Raw genomic sequence first — 20,145 nt, 5'->3', positions numbered from 1 at the left:
TCAATCGAGGCTTTGATGTTCCCATACTTTGTAGCTCGCACAGATCCCTGAGAGGCAAAAGAGAAAAAGTTTCCAGCGAAAAATCCAAAGGATGAGCTTACCGATGTGGAGCTCGCCGAGCTCCTGCTTCCATGGTGGCTAAAAGCAGGCCTCATGCCTTTGAGCCACTGCTGTTATTCATGCGCATCCATAATCCAGGCTTGCCACCACCACATTTTCTTACAAAATTTCTCTTCCTTCCTTCCGTGGTGCTCGAGCTAGAAGAACCCTGCCCGATCAACTATGGCGAAAGCTAGCAAATCTGGGCGTGTCGCATTTTTCTTCGCGATTGCAAGCTCGCAGCCCCAGTGAGATCTCCTAGGGCTTCAGCCGGCCGGTGGAATCTCACCACGAAATTAACTGACCGATCCCGGAACCCTGATTAGGGCACGACGTGGCAGCCTCTCGTGAAGCCACGTCAGTTTTGGCTTTCCGACGTGGCAGTTTATCCCATGCTAATCCAGTGTAAAGTTACGCATTCACTCATACTCAACCAGAGCCTTTCTTGCTCATTTGTCATAAAGATTCCAAGCCCAGCAGCTGGCCGAACCGCTTTTGAGCTGACGAGCTAAGTCAATTAAGAGTCAACTTGTTCAATATAAGTCAACGTGGTCAATAAAAGTTCATAACAGTATTAACTACGTGTTTATAGCATTCGATGTTATTGCTCATGAGCTCAAAAAATCTAACCAAACAGCCTTTGTAGTTTTATGTGTAGAGGGACTGGAGAGTTCACCCAAGCAAGCAACCATCTCACTTCAAGTAACCATTTTTGACCATTTTTCAAAGCACAAGGTCCGCAAGGAAAGCGAATCTAAGGGATGTTTGTGTTTTCCCAAGATACAAAATGACATGAAGATGCGCAGAAAAGGCATTTTGATGACCACCATATGTGCTGTGCAAACTATAAACAAAGAGAAAAGAAAAATCAATCATCAAAGGAATCTCTTGGACTTGATGATCCTGTTGCTCTCAAGCTGCACATTTTTGTCCAACTTTGAATGTTTATCCTGGACTTTTACCAGTAAAATGGTGAACTTGCAGAGCCAACTTGTTCAAGATCCTTGAGCTCGGCAGCTGAATTCTTCCACCCGGATCTCGCACAGCCTCCAGCCTGGCAACATAACTCCAACCCTTGCCTTCTTCCTCACCTTCTTGGAAGGATTAGACTTCATCATCTCCCCTTCATACTCGAGCCCAGAACGCAGGTGTTCAATCCTAGCCTCCACCACCTTCCTCAAAACGTTCCTCATGGCAGCAATGGAATCCATAGCCACCACAACAATGCTCTGAGTAGCTTCCAAGTTAAGTGTGTCCGACGAGCAATCCAGTCACCTTTGCCAATGAGCTCTTCGTCCCCAAACCACAACACGTCTGGGGTGACTCCGTACCTGCGACATTCATCCGTGACCAGGTCCAAACCAACCCAATGCAGATGAGATCGATTCTTATGGTTGATCTTTCTTTGGCATCCCCCAGCAGCCACACTGATCGAAGTTTCGGGCATTCTCCACAAACTCCCTGGCCACAGGAATGACTTTGGAGTCGCAGATTAGAAGAGATTTCATCCTGCCTTGCTGCTTGAGTTTCATTTTCTAATATTTCATAAAGTTTTTTAGGAATGTTTAGAAGCTTGAGGCCTTTTCTCCACCACATACATGTCACTCAATAACTGCGCTCACTTTTAAAAACATTATCATATTTTTTAATGCATATGAGCCAGTTAGCAACTCAATTTATATTCATATAAAATAGTGATGGGTCACAATTTAGTCACCGGGATATTTTTGATAATTTCACAACGAAACTCGAGGTTGTTTCATTTGGATAAAGTCCTACACTTGTTTATTGACCCCGTCAATGAAGCACAAACACGAGATATCGTGCCCGAGAAGCAGTCAAAACCGTGTACATAGCAGCCTCAAATCCTCCATATAAATTGGCACGACTCTGGCACAGCAAAGCAAAGAAGGGATACAAGAAAAGCAATTAGTTACATTTGTAGATTGACGATACAATGGCGAGCAAGTCCCAGCTGATGCTTCTGGCCATGTTTGTGACAATCCTCCTGGTTGGAGTGGACGTTGGTGGAATCAAAAGCGCAGCAGCCCAGCGGCAATGCAAATCTGGATGGAACTGGGACGGCCATAAGTGCATCCAGTGTCCCAAAGGCTGGTACTGGTATAGCAGCGATTGCCACCGATGCCTCTCCGGATGGAAGTGGAGTGGAAGCAAATGCGTGAGTTGCCCGAGCAATTGGTACTGGTACAACAACAAGTGCCACCAATGCCAATTTGGCTGGAAATGGAGCAAGGGCCACTGCATCAAGAACTAACCAAATTGGAGGCACAAAATGAATTGTCCTATGATTTTAAATCTGATTTAAATAAAATTGCAAACTTATTGGGAGAAAAATGGGGGTGAGAGAGGTTCGAACTCTCGACCTCAGGTGACAGCTTAAATCATAAAAACTTTGTTTTGAAAATGCTATGGAAGGTTAAAAAAAGAGGAAGTGGCGTAGATTGTGTGCTCGGGAAGGATTCCACGCACGTATTGCTTCCAGCCAAGATGCCCTCTATGATCGCAACAGAAGGCATTACTACAAGAGAGATTCATCTTTGGACAAGGCCGGCCATTGTTTGAGGTAATTCAAGTCAATTGATTTCCATCCTTCTGTCACCTCATTGTTTCGCAGTTTCACATAACATTTGACTTTTTAACGTTGAGAAAGTCAACGAGTCATCCGGAACTGAACGTGTTTATCCTTATAAGACGCGGTCAATCCCGCACTCAAGCACATCAAAGTTAGTTTCTCTACGCAAGTCTAAGAAAGTTCTAAAGATGGTGAGCAACAAGATGCTGCTGGCAATGTTTATGGTGCTCCTGGTGGGAGTTGACATTGGAGGAATTGCAAGTGCAAGCGCCCAGAGGCGATGCAAGCCGGGATGGCACTGGGATGTGAAGAAGTGCGTCTCTTGCCCGCTCCGCTGGTACTGGTACAACAATTCTTGCCAGCGATATTAATGCCCGCACAATTGGTACTGGTATTCGGGTTCTTGCCACCGCTGCCCTACCAACTGGTACTGGTATGTGAAGTTGCCCATCAAGATCCAAGTTCATATAGGATGTCAATGACAATGATCATTGTAACCTTTTGGTGAATAAAATGTGTGTGCTTTTCTTTCCATGACATCCCATTTTAAAGCTCATGCAGAGTCTGCTTGACAAGACACTTGCTACTGAAGCATACAAATTCTATAGAAGGGTTGGAGGCATGTAGTATAAATACTTGGTTGTAGAGAAAGCTACTTTTGATTGAGTTTATGCACATCTTATTTGCATTACAAATCAAGTGTTTTCTTTGCTCTCTCTTTCTCTCTCTGCACTCATTTGGTGCCATCCCTCTTGGGAATTTCTTTTTCTTTTTGCCGTTTTCTATGTTCTTTTGGCAAGTAACAAGAGGTAGAAAAAGTGTGCACCAGCTGCCAGTTTCACTTTTAGTTTCTAGCAACTAGAGCAGCAAGATTACCGAATTGTGCTGCTGAGTTCCATACTCTGAGATTTCATTCAGGAGACAATAGATGAGAGAGAAATGTAGATTAGAGTCTGGGCACAAGTACGAGTGGACTTTAAATACCTTGTATACTTCCAACAAGAAATTGGGTGTCTTTTGTTTCTAACGGTTCGTAAATTTCTTGCCTATTTACCTTTAAAAATATTATCATATTTAATTCATAACTCGTAACTTTTGATGATTTCATGGGACTTAAATAGGAATCTTGAGACTGTTTCATTTGGATTGACCCCGTCAATCAAGCACAAACACGACATGTCTTGCCGGAGACGCAGTAAAAACCGTGTGCATAGCTGTCTTACTTGGACTCAGCCTCAACTCCTCCATATAAATTGGTACACATTGGCAGAACCCAGCAAAGCAGTTGATCAAGAGAAAGAAGAGATACATGAAAAGCAATTAATTTACATTTCTAGATTGACGATACAATGGCGAGCAAGTCCCAACTGATGCTTCTGGCCATGTTTGTGACAATCCTCCTGGTTGGAGTGGACTTCGGTGGCATCGCAAACGCAGCAGCCCAGCAGCGATGCAAATCTGGATGGAACTGGGATGGCCACAAGTGCATTCAGTGTCCCAAAGGTTGGTTCTGGTATAGCAGCGATTGCCACCGATGCCTCTCCGGATGGAAGTGGAGTGGAAGCAAATGCGTGAGTTGCCCGAGCAATTGGTACTGGTACAACAACAAGTGCCACCAATGCCAATTTGGCTGGAAATGGAGCAAGGGCCACTGCATCAAGAACTAACCAAATTGGAGGCACAAAATGAATTGTCCTATGATTTTAAATCTGATTTAAATAAAATCGCAAACTTATTGGGAGAAAAAATGGGGTGAGAGAGGCTCGAACTCTCGACCTCAGGTAGAATCTCGGGACACAAACAAAGGGCCCGGAGTAAAGCATCGTCCTAAATCAGAAAAACTTTGTTTTGAAAGTAATGTACGCAAATTTATATACTCATCCCCCGTGGAATCAGGTCGGTCGATCAGAATTCCCTTGCAAGATAAAAACAAAGCAAGCAAACAAGGCTGTTACCGAGTTCCTCTCTTTCATGCCTAGCAAACTGTGTCAATATATGTCGATCAATGAACGGCAGTACTAGCATTTCATCGTAGTTGCCTTTGAAGTACACTTTGAACTCCTCTTCCAGATCCACTGGCAGTTGATTCTCCAGCAACACCCGAACCTAAAAAAAAATTGGCAGTTAGAAAGAAAATTACCAAGAAATTAGGATTTCTGGCGCTAATTGTGCGGTTCGACTTGACGAACATACACACACAAGGATTCGACGTGGCACAAGGACGTGGCTGGCGACGTCACGATCGCTGCACTTCATGATGTATATGTGGGAATGATCGAGAGGGCACTGGTCCAGGTATGCCTTATAGTAAATGGTTCTGAATGTTTCTGATAGAGATTCAGTGCACAAGTTATTCAACTTGCGAGTCAAGTTCCTCGTCAGATATATACTAGAGGCTCTGGGGACAAAGCCTTTAGCAGAGGACATCAAGCCTGCTCTGGAAGCTGGCCCTGCAAACGAAGCATTTGGATGGAGCACTGTTCAAAACAAAGTATGCACCTCAACATCTATGCGGCTCTGCAGGATCGGTAGCATGTAGTCCGTCTCCCGAATGTAGGTCCATATTTGCTTGGAGCCAATCACTAGATACTGATCTGCGGTTTGTAGACGTTCCTGGACACAAAAAAGTGTGAGAAAGAGACTCGCACTGTGCACATAAGACATCACCTGATGAAAATAGAACAAGATGGGCTCATCACTTCCATAGTTAGGAAGCCCTTATCCATTACTGGTGATAGCCTGTGGTCAAATAAAATTTCTGGCAAGGATTATATGCGCGTTCGAATCCCCAGCAGTGTACACCCATCTTTCATGAACGATAACCACCACACTGTTGAACTTTGTCGCCAGAAACACTGCAGGCCAGTGGCAGTCGAGCTCCTCAGCCAGGCCTTTTACTTGCTCGTCCATCCTGAAACAGCGATTAGCAACTAAGGTATAAGTAAAATGAAGCTCACTTCTGGAAGGCTGAATGAGGCGTGTAAATCTATAGTTGGACCATTCAAGGACCGAAGCAAAATCCTTATAGTAATCACGCTTCAAAAATACGCTCACGACGGCTCGATGACTCTATGTTGGAGGAGCTCTTGAACACGGAATGGCAAGACATTGGTAAGGCTTACAAGCAAGGTAACTAATCTGACCTGTTCTTTCGCAGATGACCCGGAGGATCGCGTCATCGGCGATCCTCTACGCTTCTTGTTACCATACGGTATGTCTAGGTTTTTTCTTTTTACATCCGGTTGCTCACTATGGATTTCTCCAGTGAATGGCAGGCAGCAAGATCCTCCTGGTGAGTACTATGCATTTCATTACATACAAGAACCTTGTGCAGAGGATGAAATTGAGATTTCATCCTCTCTTTAATGTGTCTCCTGTGTAAAAATATGCAATCCCTTTGTAATACAGTGTGTGTGCTACACAGAAATGAGATTTGGGGTTCTTTCTTCAGTGAGTATGGGGGTTGACTGGGCTGATCCAGTTGGTTTACTTGCTCGGCTTTAAAAATCATTCCGCTCAAGTGCGAGGAGTACACGCAAGGTAGTGAACGGGGAATGGAAGAGCTGCTTGATTGAGGTCGCCGCCGTGCTGGGCGAGATGCTTCCTGTGCTGCGTGAACCATTGCTGCGCGAGACTCGGGCATCGTGTAAAAAATTTGCCTGGCCGCCGTCAGCTTCAATGTCCAAGAGATCAAGCTCCTCTCCGGCATCCAGCGAAATCTTACTACATGTAATGCCGTGCTAGCAACTCTTTTAGAGGTGGCTGAAACCAACAGCAAGCACGAAAGATGACGTCGAGCACATTGGCATATTGGTCACAGCATTTAAGAATCATATTCAATACGGATGGCATGAGTTGCTGTATCAAATCTGCACCATCGAGAGATCTCGTGACATGGAATGCCCTTCTTCTCTAAACTCGTCCAGGAATGCTCTTGGATTACGGAGGCCTTCGATTCATCTGGCCGATGAGGTAAAGTTTCTATTTGCCTAAACTTTGTTGCGCACTGCGTTTTCCATACTCATCGTTTTTTGTCCTAGCGTTCTATGCCCAGCCATATCGACCAGGTCAAGAGCTTGTTCTTGGCAATGCCCGAGCACGATCCATGAAGGAGTTGAATATATCTATTGTCAAGAGAAGAAGGTTTCAAAATGATGTCATAACCCATGTGTACAAGTCCCACACTGAATCAAAACCATGAAAGAAGAAGTGCACGGAAGCAAAACAATGGACAAGGATGACTCTACGAATATACATGATCAAGAGACATGCCTCTAGCCTACACTTCAATCAATGAAGTGGCACTACTGCCACCTAGGATCATGTCATAGAGAGCGTATACCTCAACAAACCACTCTTCATATCCAATCCCCTCCAGTCTTAAGAGCCAGGTCAGAGCGGGAGACCCACTCAAGCTCCTGTCTCGCAGCTTGTTCCGCACTAGATGCTCCGTGACGAGCTGTTGCTTAACCGGAGGTGGCTCCTTATGGTGGAGCTTGATGTGGAACATGCGGGACGAAGCTGGAAGCCTGTAACCTCCCTAGAACGGCCCAAAGAGCCACAGGTAGAGTGTACCTTTGGGGTCGCCAACCTCAACGGAACGGAAGGAGCTTCGCTGCTACTGATATATAGTTTACAGGGGCGTCACCTTTCCCTCAAGCACGCTATGCTCCAAGTCGACCACCAGCATCCTTTCGTTCCTTCAGGTAGCTTGGGGAAAGGCATATCTTAGGACTACAAGCGTATCGTAATAAGAGTGATTTATAAGTTTTTCGGCCATTTGGCGAGTAGGGTTAACAATGTCTGCATCCATTGCGAGGCGAATTGAAGCACTCGTGGAGAAAATCGAAGCACTCGAGCAGCAAATCGAAGCAGTCAAGAAGCTAATCGAAGAGGCAAAAGATCCAGAGGAGAGGGAGGAGCTGTGGGACGAGAGGCAGCAGCTGCAGGACGAGAGGGAGCAGCTGCGGGATAGAAAGCAGCAGCTGTGGGATGCCTTGTTGAACCAGAGTAAGTGGTCTACCTCGTTTCGTGGTTTTGTTTGTTGTGGGCTGGTCTCCTCTATGTTTGGCTGCGCGCCTGTTTCCTCGTTTTGTGGCTATGTATTTGCCTATTTGTTACATTTCTGTTTCAGCGACCCCGGCGGCGATAACACTTCAAGCTGCGCCAGGTAAGCACTCGCTGGCTTGCTAACGAGTTCGTTTTGGATCGGTTTGTGTTTGTAGTGTCCAAGTTGCTGGATGTATACGGAGAAAACCTGCAGCGCGCAAGGTGTTTTCACCGGATGCCTGAGAAGAGGGTGCCAACCGGCAAGTTGCCTCTTCTGGACAACGGTGGTTTATGTACGGACTTGGGAGAATATTTTACTTTGGTCGGAAGGGAGGAGACGATTCAGCATCTCATGGCAGCCGCTGCGAGGGTGTTTGGAACTTTCATGAACACGACGGCCAATGCCTCGGATATTGAACAAAGAGAGTTCTTGTTGATGCTCATCGGATTTCCCGGCGCAGGTAAAACAGCTGTCGGGACGTGCCTCTCAGCTCTTCTCAGAGAAGCGTGGGAGAGGGACACAAAAGCAGGGGATATAGATGGCCTTGTAGAGGATCAGCTAGGCGACAAAGGGCTTGTGAAGCAGTTCAAAGAAATGGTGAACAACGTGTTGGAGACCGGCAGAGATCTTACAATGTATCATGCGGTTGAAACTACGAGGGCAGGGCATGTAACTCCCCTGGAGAACGGCCTGGCAGCAGAACAGGTTTTGGCCCTTCGGTGTTTTCATGCAGCTCTTTGTCCAGTGAATACTACCGGTTATGGCGGCTTTCTCAGGCAGTTGGATGACAAATTTCCAGGCCTGAGGAATGTGCTGACTTTGGGAGATGTGATCGACTTCATTCGAACTGGTCTTAAGGTTCCTGCGGATAAGCGAATTTTCCTATCTTGGTTTTTTGATGAAGTCAACAAGGCCCGGCCTCAGCACGCCCGCCCACCCGCATCGTCCTGGATTCATGATGCTTTCTCGGCCTACGTTCAACATATCAAAGACAACCGAGGTGGCCTGACGTTTCCTATACTTACAGCAGCAACGACCGAATTTGCCGGGGCCACAATGCGCTACACATCAACGGAGAAGGCTCTGAGTATTTTTATACCTATCAGGCCTTTGAAAGAGCAGGAGGTGGTCAGAGTTACGAAAATCTTCCTTACAAGACTAGGAAATACTCTGGACATGGAGAAACAATTTGAGCTAAAGGACGGACTAAGGAACCTGATAAAGTTATCAGGAGGGAATCCTCGCATGCTTGTTCACCTTTTGAGAGGGTTGATGCCTGACCTGGATGCTTCGAAGTTCTATGAAAAGGTTTCCTTGTCTTTTATCTTGATGTGATGAGAAAATTTCTATGTTTGTTACAGGTGAATCAAGATCTCACTCAAATCGATCTCCGCAACACAATAACGACCGCCTGGGGTAATATCAAACGTGGTTTTTATTATCGGTACCTTAAGGACGAGAAGTATTTGTTGGTGTTACGAGCTTTTTATGTTGCGCTGCTGGGGACCCTGATCAGTCGGGAAGAACTGGTTTGGCCAGGTAGCAGATACGAAGATAACTGGGGGTCTTTAGAGTCTTGCGGTTTAGTTGGACTCTTACGCAACGAGGTACTATTTTGATATTTCAGAGTTTATGTCAGAACTTATGCGGTTGTCAATTACAGGAGCTATCATCTAACAAGAAGATTAAATTATCAAGAGATGAAGATGCTGCTTTCTCCATCATGTTCTCTCCACTCCTCATTTACCATCTCGTCGAGAACCTACATGTGGTGGAGCTCCAGGATTTGTGTCCATCTAAACTAATCTCTAATCCCAAAAACAAGGAGGTATCTGATCTGATGTCCATTGTGTTGATGATCTATATGTTGCGGCTTTTTCATGATCATGAGGGGAAGGGAACAGTATTCGAGTTTAGACTCGAAGAAATTCTTCCCTCCAATTTCTGCATTCCTGCAAGTATGCAAGCTTTGAAGTTCCGGCTGCCAGCTGGTGCAAAGTTTGGACGTCCGACACATCAGCCGCATCAGATACATACAGCAGATGTATTTCAGGCCTTCTTAAGAGACAACAGTCAGCAGTTTTATTGGGTTGGTGTTAGCAACCATGGACCTGATAGCTTCATCCATCTGCAGCTGGTGGATGCTGAGAACAAGCTGCAAGATTTCTTTTTATTTATTGAGAGCAAACACAGGTATAAAAAACCTTTATAAAGCTCAATGTAATGTACTGTATAACAGGGATGTTTATGAAGGGCAGCAAGCCAACTTTGAGAGAAAAATATGGACAGTAAAGCAATGGATGAATGAAGGTATTTATTTTCTAGTTGTGGGAGGTTTATTGTGTGTATTTTCAGGTGAGAATTACGCCATGGTCCTTATGATCGATCAAGCATTGGATAACTTGATTTCCAAAGTCAAAAAATCTGAAAGGATGGTGGTGCTTGTGCCAGAGGTTCATGAATGTTTATATGGGTATCCAGCGCAGAGTCCATTTGGTAAGTTATTTTAATTCTTTTATTATTAGTTTTTTATGTTTTATTTGTAGGTTTATTAGGTGCTGTGTGTTTTGATCTCGTCTACAAACCTAGTAATGAGCAAGATGACAGTTTTGATGAAGAGCCCAGCACGAAGAGGAGTCGTTGGTGTTTTTAAAATGCTGTTACCATATTTACTCGTTTACCAATAATATTAAACGTTTGTTGTGACGATTTATCCCGCTAAAGCTCACAAATCTTTTGAAATTGTGAAATGTTTTAACATAATGTGGTCATGGCTAGAGAACTGATGTTGTGTGTGTATAAACTATAATGCTTGAGTATGCATAAACACCCCATGCGTGCAAAGATTTGTGCTATATGGATGCTATGAAGGAAAATTTGTGTAGTTCTTGCTGGGATGTCCAAGGAACAGTCTTTTGTGTGAGACACACAATTTTAAGTAATCGCTACAGATGTAATAGGCTCCCATACAAAGGTTGGGCAACAATGTTTAGCTCTATAGTCATTTTGCAGTTTGGGAACTTTAGAAAGATCTAATCTCGCGAATTGGATCGCAAACACATACAATCCGGCGCTGGATACCTGAAAACGGAGTACCTCGATTTCCTCGGCTCGATCGCTCCCATTCGCGACTCGTGCGCCGCGAAAGCCCGCTCCGCAAAGCTCGTCCAGTTCGTCGCGTGTCTCTCGTCCGAAAGAAGCGTTGCTAAGCGAGCTTTGTCGGGATGAACCGATGCGTAAGGCCCAAAGTAGCTTCTATGTCCCGTCTGCAAGGGAGGAAGAAAGGAATCACTAATCCCAGATCGATCTGACTTGCTCACCAGGACGTTTGGAAGATTTCCAGCGGCATTGGACATATAGACGTCGCTGTTGAAGAGCACCCTGAAGTCCAAGGCCGTCAGCTTGTGAGCAAAGTTCCGGAAAGGCGCCAGCTCCTGTCTCGTGGCGAGCGAGTGCTTGTTTTCGACGAGAGGGAATAGACTTTTCAGCGGCTCCATTCTCCGAGGTCCCCCATAAACTGCCTGTTTTGAAGACGAGTCTAGCGGCGAAAAACGAAAGAACAAGGAGTTCATGTACCTTTCCAGCAATATAGAGGGGCGTAGTGGCGGTAAAGCCGAATGCGGCAAGGAGGAGGCCGATCTCTTCTGGAGTTAGAGGACAGCTTCCATTTCGCCGAAGATCAGAAGGCCTCTTCAGCGCTTTGATGACTCGGTTACTGGAACACAGAAAAGCAGAAAGTAGTATTTCACAGTTAGGAATGTTAAGCTGATACCTCCAAACTTGGTATCGAAATGACGCAAGAGCTTTCTGCTCGGCCTGACCTCCACCAAAGTCACAACTAGAATATGCAAGCATGTCTCTTTCGAATCTCACGTGAAGACCGATGTACTTCTTTGTCGAATTTTCCTGGTTACGCAGTGGATCGCCTGATAATGTTTTGGTTCTCATCCGCAGCGTCAATGCATCTCCAAGATCCCGGATCGGCTTCACAAAGCGCAGGGCGTAGAAGTTCACCTTGCATCGCAGCTTGCTGATACTCGCAGGGAGACCTTCAAAGGTAAGTTTGTGCTCAAAACCATCAACAGCTGCGACTTCATATCTGTTTTGGAATAACCGTTAACAAACATGCAAACGAAAAAACAGTGATCCCGTTTACCTTTCCATAATCGGGAGAATGTGCTGGAAGAACCATTTGGGGGTAGTGTGCTTTGGAAGAAACGTCATACAATTCGGCCTATCCAAGCAACGTCCCCAGTAGAAACTCGGCGTGCTCCAACTATACATTGCAGGCAACTCTGTGACGATTTTCACATCGCCTTTCAGGGTTGACATGAAATGGTTCAAGTCGTAAATATCTTCAAACTGGCTGAAACATACACGAAAACAAGTAAATTCACAACAAGAAGCAAATCGAAGAACAAGTGTAGAACCAAAGACCTTGGATCGTTCCAGAACGGATGGTGCTTGAAGTATGGAATGACAAGCGTAGCATTGAGAAGCCTTGCTACAGCAACAGCATTGCAGACCTGAAACCAGCCACTAGAGATTCGTCAAAGAAAAAGGCAAAACCATTTCTCACACAAATATGTAGCTGAAACAAGCCCCCTCCGCAAAGAACTTGAAAGTAGCGAGATCGATCCCATGTCGTCACTACACACCTGATAAAGCTGTAAAGAGTCGAATTTCTCGTCACAAAGAACTTACGTGAGAAACGATCAAAATCCTCGGGGCACCGCTTCCAGCCATTGTCCGAGGGCCTATCCCACAACCCCGGACGCTCCAATCTACCCTGTGAGAATATTTTCATCTGGGGAAACGAAGGAACACCCGAGAGACAAACATACCTCTTCTTTCCGGAAGGATTCCACGAGATCGCGGTACTGCAAACGAGGAGGATCATATTCCTGGCGCAGAATGTAGCCTCAGCCGACCGAGAAGAAGAACAAATCCCCTAAATCCCTCACCGAGAAGAGGTCGATCGTCCATGCCGCTTCCTCGCTCACGCCTCCGATGCGATATCCACACAATCCGGCGGCCAAGAGCAAGAACAGCAGGAGCTTCCATTCCGGATCCACGGCGTCACTCTTGTGCTGCTTCGCCGCTTTGCGATGGCGCTGCCACATTCTCAAGATCTATGCTAATCCCTATAACCGTACCTCGTCCGTACGAGGTATTTAAACGTGTAGATTAAAAAAGGGACTATAGACCAGTGCTAAACATTGTTGCCCAACTGGGCAATGCTTGGTATGGGAGCTTATTACATCTGTAGCGATTACTTAAAATTGTGTCCTCACACAAAAGGCCGATTAATCTGTTCCTTGGACATCCCAACAAGAACTACACAAATTTTCCTTCATAGCATCAATATAGCACAAATCTTTGCACGCATGGGGTGTTTATGCATACTCAAGCATTATAGTTTATACACACACAACATCAGTTCTCCAGCCATGACCACAGTATGTTAATTTACATCTAACATTTAACAATTTCTAAAGATTTGTGAACTAAATCGTCACATAGTGTTAATATTATTGGTAAACGAATAAATGTGGTAACAGCATTTTAGAAACACCAACGACTCCTCTTCGTGCTGGGCTCTTCATCAAAACTGTCATCTTGCTCATTACTAGGTTTGTAGACGAGATCAAAACACGCAGCACCTAATAAACCTACAAATAGAACATAAAAAACTAATAATAAAAGCATTAAAATAATTTACCAAATGGATACCCATATAAACATTCATGAACCTTTAGTACAAGCACCACCATCCTTTCAGATATTTTGACTTTGGAAATCAAGTTATCCAATGCTTGATCAGTCATAAAGACCATGACGTAATTCTCACCTGAAAATACACACAATTAACCTCTCACAACTAGAAAATAAATACCTTCATTCATCCATTGCTTTATTGTCCATATTTTTTTCTCAAAGTTTTCTTCCCAATTGGCTTGCTGTCCTTCATAAACATCCCTGTTACACAATACATTACATTGAGCTTTATAAAGGTTTTTTATACCTGTGTTTGCTCTCAATAAATAAAAAGAAATCTTGCAGCTTATTCTCAGCATCCACCAGCTGCAGATGGATGAAGCTATCAGGTCCGTGGTTGCCAACACCAACCCAATAAAACTGCTGACTGTTGTCTCTTAGGAAGGCTTGAAATACGTCTGCTGTATATATCTGATGAGGCTGATGTGTCGGACGTCCAAACTTTGCACCAGCTGGCACCTGGAACTTCAAAGTTTGCATAGTTGCAGGAATGCAGAAATTGGAAGGAAGAATTTCCTGGAGTCTAAATTCAAATACTGTTCCCTTCCCCTCATGATCATGAAAAAGCCGCAACATATAGATCATCAACACAATGGACATCAGATCAGATACCTCCTTGTTTTTGGGATTAGAGATTAGTTTAGATGGACACAAATCCTGGAGCTCCGCCACATGTAGGTTCTCAACGAGATGGTAAATGAGGAGTGGAGAGAACATGATGGAGAAAGCAGCATCTTCATCTCTTGATAATTTAATCTTCTTGTTAGATGACAGCTCCTGTAATTGACAACTGCGTAAGTTCTGACATAAACTCTGAAATATCAAAATAGTACCTCGTTGCGTAAGAGTCCAACTAAACCGTAAGACTCTAAAGACCCCCAGTTATCTTCGTATCTGCTACCTGGCCAGACTAGTTCTTCCCGACTGATCAGGGTCCCCAGCAGCGCAACATAAAAAGCTCGTAACACCAACAAATACTTCCCGTCCTTAAGGTACCGATAATAAAACCCACGTTTGATATTACCCCAGGCGGTCGTTATTGTGTTACGGAGATCGATTTGAGTGAGATCTTGATTCACCTGTAACAAACATAGAAATTTTCTCATCACATCAAGATAAAAGACAAGGAAACCTTTTCATAGAACTTTGAAGCATCCAGGTCAGCCATCAACCCTCTCAAAAGGTGAACAAGCATGCGAGGATTCCCTCCTGATAACTTTATCAGGTTCCTTAGTCCGTCCTTTAGCTCAAATGGTTTCTCCATGTCCAGAGTATTTCCTAGTCTTGTAAGGAAGATTTTCGTAACTCTGACCACCTCCTGCTCTTTCAAAGGCCTGATAGGTATAAAAATACTTAGAGCCTTCTCCGTTGACGTGTAGCGCATTGTGGCCCCGGCAAATTCGGTCGTTGCTGCTGTAAGTATAGGAAACGTCAGGCCACCTCGGTTGTCTTTGATATGTTGAACGTAGGCCGAAAAAGCATCATGAATCCAGGACGATGTGGGTGGGCCGCCGTGCTGAGGCTGGGCCTTGTTCACGTCATCAAAAAACCAAGATAGGAAAATTCGCTTATCTGCAGGAACCTTAAGTCCAGTTCGAATGAAGTCGATCACATCTCCCAAAGTCAGCACATCCCTCAGGCCTGGAAATTTGTCATCCAACTGCCTGAGAAAGCCGCCATAACCAGTAGTATTCACTGGACAAAGAGCTGCATGAAAGCACCGAAGGGCCAAAACCTGTTCTGCCGCCAGGCCGTTCTCCAGGGGAGTTACATGCCCTGCCCTCGTAGTTTCAACCGAATGATACATTGTAAGTTCTCTGCCGGTCTCCAACACGTTGTTCACCATTTCTTTGAACTGCTTCACAAGCCCTTTGTCGCCTAGCTGATCCTCTACAAGGCCATCTATATCCCCTGTTTTTGTGTCCCTCTCCCACGCTTCTCTGAGAAGAGCTGAGAGGCATGTCCCGACAGTTGTTTTACCTGCGCCGGGAAATCCGATGAGCATCAACAAGAACTCTCTTTGTTCAATATCCGAGGCATTGGCCGTCGTGTTCATGAAAGTTCCAAACACCCTTGCAGCGGCTGCCATCAGATGCTGAATCGTCTCCTCCCTTCCGACCAAAGTAAAATATTCTCCCAAGTCCGTACATAAACCACCGCTGTCCAGAGGCAACTTGCAGGTTGGCACCCTCTTCTCAGGCATCCGGTGAAAACACCTTGCGCGCTGCAGTTTTTCTCCGTATACATCCAGCAACTTGGACACTACAACACAAACCGATCCAAAACGAACTCTTTAGCAAGCCAGACAGACAAGAGCGACTGCTTACCTGGCGCAGCTTGAAGTGTTATCGCCGCCGGGGTGGCTGAAACAGAAATGTAACAAATAGGCAAATACATAGCCACAAAACGAGGAAACAGGCAAACGCCAGCCCACAAAGGGCAACAAAACCACGAAACGAGATAGACCACTTACTCTGGTTCAACAAGGCTTCCCACAGCTGATGCTGTCTATCCTGCAGCTGCTCCCTCTCGTCCTGCAGCTGCTGCCTCTCGTCCCGCAGCTCCTCCCTCTCCCCTGGATCTTTTGCCTCTTCAATTAGCTTCTTGAATGCTTCGATTTGCTGCTCGAGTGCTTCGATTTTCTCCTCGAGTGCTTCAATTTGCCTTGCAATGGATGCAGACATTGTTAACCCTCGGCTCTGCGGGCCCAAAAAACTTCTTATTACGATGTCCTAAAATATGCCTTTCCCCAAGTCTCCCTTTGGGAACTTAAGCTACCTGAAGGAACGAAAGGATGCTGTTTCTCTTGATACTGTGGTGGTCGACCTGGAGCGTAGTGTGCTTGAGGGAAAGGTAGTGACGCCCCTGTAAACTATATATCAGCGATTAGCGGCCCAAAGAGCCACAGGTTGGGGCTGGAAACGGGTTCGCCAACCTCAACGGAACGGAAGGAGCTCTGCTTTCTAGGGAGTTTACAGGCCGCATGTTCCACATCAAGCTCCACCATAAGGAGCCACCTCCGGTTAAGCAACAGCTCGTCACGGTCTAGTACGGGACAAGCTGCGAGACAGGAGCTTGAGTGGGTCTCCCGCTCTGACCTGGCTCTTAAGACTGGAGGGGGATTGGATGTTAAGAGTGGTTTGTTGAGGTATACGCTCTCTATGACATGATCTTAGATGGCAGTAGTCCCAGGCTAGAGGCATGTCTCTTGATCATGTATATTTGGTTATGATGTTATATTTGACTATCTTTAGAGTCATCCTTGTCCATTGTTTTGCTTCCGTGCACTTCTTCTTTCATGGTTTTGATTCAGTGTGGGACTTGTACACATGGGTTATAACATCATTTTGCAACCTTCTTCTCTTGACAATAGATATATTCAACTCTTTCATGGATCTTGCCCATTATTTTGACAAATGTGAAGCATAATTCACTAAATGTTGGATTGTTCACTCGTCAATAAAGAACGTGAGCTGGGCTTAGATAAGTCTCACATGTTGACCAAGCTGGGCCGTTTGCGCAAGGCTGTCAGCCTGTCAACATATCTTGACCAATATTTACAAATATTTTTTGTATATAGAGTCATGAACTATATACAGAAGTAAAATAATAACTATTAGAGATTAACTTTATATAAGAAAGATAAGAATCTCCATATACATCCATGAGATGTTGAATCGTCTCCTCCCTTCTGACCAAAGTAAAATATTCTCCCAAGTCCGTACATAAACCACTGTTGTCCAGAAGAGGCAATTTGCAGGTTGGCACTTGCGCACTGCAGTTTTTCTCCATATATATCCAGCAACTTGGACACTACAACACAACCTGATCCAAAAAGAACTCATTAGCAAAGCCAGACAGACAAAAGCAAGTGCTTACCACTATGGTTGCTGAAACAGAAATATAAACTGTCAGTACTCGGCCATAGCCACAAAATGAGGAAACAGGTGCACAGCCAAAGAGGCCAAGGCAAACAAAACCACAAAACGACATACTATATATGGATGGTGTATATACATGGAAACTGTATTCATCATTAACACTCAAGCTTAAATAATTGTGCTTACTTAGTCTTCAATCAAATACCCAAATTTAATTCTTGGTCTTGGCCTTGTTTACACACACTCTTGCTCTTTGTTAAGGCTTCAATCTTGCCATTAGTATATGGTCTTGGTTTCTTGCTACTACCAGGTACTTGAATCTCCATAAACATTTTTCTAATTGTTGGAAATTCCTACAAAGAATTGTTATAAAATGTTCTTGAATTTTGACCCAATTCTTGATATAGGTTGTTAAATCTCTCAATCTCCCATTATCTTTCTTACTGCTACTTGTTCAACAGCTCTAAAGCATCTAGTGCATCTAACAAAAATTTTAAGTATGGCAAAAAAGGATTGCAATCAAGAAGCTCATCCTCTTCTTCGTCACTGGCCTCCTCACCAGCAAGTGCCATGCCCAAGATCAAGGAGCCAATTGCTCTGATACCATGAAAACAGTGAAGAAATCATAGTCATAGCAATAGATTTTAGAGTGGAGCTAACACACCAACACTAGTGGCTACTTGGAAGAATCCCAAGAGGTATTGCAATCCCTAATGTTTTGGAGTGGACCTGCTTCCAATATTTTCTCTTAGGTAACTGGATGATTTAATCGATTGCGGTGGAGATCATGGTGGACATCAGCAGTCTCTTGGCTATCACTAGTGCCGGCATTAGATCATTGTCAAGGTAGGTGGAGAATTTGCAGGTGCAATTCTGAATGCTAGAATTCACAGGGGGCAATTGCACCTTATTTGGTGCTTTAGAGCCCCTATTCTGCCAATTCTAGGGTGGCTTGCAGTTAACTAGTGGAAACATGGTAGCCCCAAATCATCCTGCACAACAGGCACTTAGCTTAATTAGTTAGTTTAGCAAGTACCTTGGATTTACCTAGCCTGCCCCATTAAATATTTCTTGGAAGAATTCATAAGAATATTTTGCAGACACATGGGCAAATGAACTTAAGTTGAAGCATATTTTGGATGGCTTTTCAAAATAATGGATGTCTTTAATGATTGGGGTCAAGTGTAAAAAATGCCCGGTTCCATCATTTGAGTCGTCTAAATGTACTGCTCGCCCAGGCCAGTTCCAATTGTGGATAGATACTTGTTTCTGATTTGCCAGTCAGAGAGTTCTGCAGATCCAGCGGTTTAGTTCCTGACACAATAGTTATGAGAGAGGGATGAGATGCTGCTCCAAGATAAAAGAGGCAGCGTGGCTCGTCGTATCTCCATAGGAATCACTTATAGTTGATCAAAGTATGAAGATCACTGATACCATGATAGAGAAGTTGAGATGCTCATCAAGAGTGCAATAGGTCATGGCTGCTTCTACCCTGGAGCTGACGCAGCATGAGCCTGGACTATGCAAATGATGTTGTCATCATGTGGTCCATACTCTAATTCTCTGCTGCTCGGGACCATGACGCTACGTCCAGGGCCACGATCACGTTTGCATCTGTTTAGACCGCCATAACAGTTCAAATGCAAGGCAGCGTAAGCTTCTCACGCTGCTCCCAAAGGTCGCCACAATGGTCTTCCAAGGCAGAAAAAGAAGGCCGGATCAGGCCGACAAACTGGGGGAGGCACAGTGCAAGTCCCTGTTTGCGACAGCGATTCCATTGGTGGTGCAATAGTCGAAGATGGATTGGTACCAAGCACCAGAGCCCACACACCAGAAGTTGCTCTTCCAAGAACTCGCAGCAGCGTAAATCCTGAAGGCCACCATGCGGTTACAACTCCGCCTGAGGCGATCACCAGCAACATCATCTGAAGGCAAGCGCCGTATAGCAGTCCCACCACACAGATCCCTGTAGCATGCCGGATAGCCAATTGACTCAAAGCTTGTCTCAATGCATTCCGTGCTGTTGCAAAGATCTAGCTAGGGCTTGAGATAATCTCTGAGAGCATCAACGCTGGCGAGCAGCCATTTGCACTGGTCTCCGGCCGTGGATTCCCTTGGCCAATTGGATCATTGGGGAGGAAACTGCCCCGAACTTCAGGTAATCTCTGTCCCAGACCAAGAATGCGGACTCGACTCACATTGTCGCTCGGCTCGGCGTCCTCCATGAACTCGAGGGCAAGCTCGCCGTCACGCGGTCCGTACTATAAACCTGTATCCAGAATCCGGACAATCACGTGATCATTGGTACGTGCCGTACCGTTAGTCCCAATGAAGGAACAAATCAATCAATCGGAGGACACGAAGACGCTATCCAACCATTTCATCTGATATATTGCACTTGTTATTGACGAAAGTGTTCCATGAGTAATCCGTCTCCGCCAACAAAACTACAGATAAGTCAGCGGAAGCATGCGTCTCACAATGCGCTGCTCCCCATCAGTCATGTGGAGCAAGTATTCAGCCCCGACTTTCAACACATCTAGCAGTTTGTCGGCAGTGGCCTGGGTGAGAAACGGAAACAACTCGGAAGATAGCCCATACACGACTATGGTCCGGTTAGCAGCACCTTCAACAACGATACGATGCTCAGGGGAGCCGAGCTGTAAAATGATACCGAGCATAAAGTTCACTCCACCAACACCAGCCTCGAGCTTTCCAACCGCTCTCCTCATCTTTGTGGAGTT

At 45.1% G+C, this 20,145-nt stretch overlaps 3 protein-coding genes across 4 annotated transcripts; 1 reads left to right on the top strand and 2 right to left on the bottom strand.

Annotated features, from left to right (window-relative positions):
* The first annotated feature begins 7,681 nt into the window (after positions 1–7,681).
* On the top strand, positions 7,682–10,665 carry LOC112341495. Its single transcript, XM_024661688.1, has 7 exons — positions 7,682–7,702; positions 7,827–9,050; positions 9,104–9,349; positions 9,406–9,935; positions 9,982–10,052; positions 10,098–10,238; positions 10,628–10,665. The coding sequence occupies exons 2-7, from the start codon at positions 7,977–7,979 to the stop codon at positions 10,663–10,665; spliced, it is 2,100 nt and encodes a 699-aa protein (XP_024517456.1). The 5' UTR covers positions 7,682–7,702; positions 7,827–7,976.
* LOC9651875 (O-fucosyltransferase 39) lies at positions 10,656–12,880 on the bottom strand. Of its 2 annotated transcripts, none has more exons than XM_024661729.1 (10): positions 12,707–12,880; positions 12,587–12,646; positions 12,447–12,531; positions 12,322–12,392; positions 12,180–12,268; positions 11,899–12,108; positions 11,515–11,841; positions 11,319–11,457; positions 11,063–11,263; positions 10,656–11,008 (listed from the first exon to the last, which is right to left on the bottom strand). In XM_024661729.1, the coding sequence occupies exons 1-10, from the start codon at positions 12,863–12,865 to the stop codon at positions 10,775–10,777; spliced, it is 1,575 nt and encodes a 524-aa protein (XP_024517497.1). In that variant the 5' UTR covers positions 12,866–12,880; the 3' UTR covers positions 10,656–10,774. The 2 variants fall into 2 exon arrangements, with proteins under 2 accessions (XP_024517497.1, XP_002987806.2); XM_002987760.2 differs by having other exon boundaries at positions 12,447–12,526; positions 12,707–12,783.
* Positions 12,881–13,307: 427 nt separating this feature from the next.
* LOC112341494 lies at positions 13,308–16,208 on the bottom strand. Its single transcript, XM_024661687.1, has 7 exons — positions 15,994–16,208; positions 15,848–15,883; positions 14,653–15,782; positions 14,354–14,599; positions 13,768–14,297; positions 13,639–13,721; positions 13,308–13,414 (listed from the first exon to the last, which is right to left on the bottom strand). Exons 1-7 carry the CDS (start codon positions 16,202–16,204, stop codon positions 13,308–13,310), a joined length of 2,343 nt encoding a protein of 780 aa, XP_024517455.1. The 5' UTR covers positions 16,205–16,208.
* Positions 16,209–20,145: the final 3,937 nt, after the last annotated feature.

Source organism: Selaginella moellendorffii, unplaced genomic scaffold (assembly GCF_000143415.4).
Source record: "Selaginella moellendorffii unplaced genomic scaffold, v1.0 SELMOscaffold_84, whole genome shotgun sequence".
Taxonomy (NCBI): Eukaryota; Viridiplantae; Streptophyta; class Lycopodiopsida; order Selaginellales; family Selaginellaceae; genus Selaginella; species Selaginella moellendorffii.
Note: the sequence above shows the minus strand (reverse complement) of the source record. Positions and strands in the feature narration are given on the sequence as shown.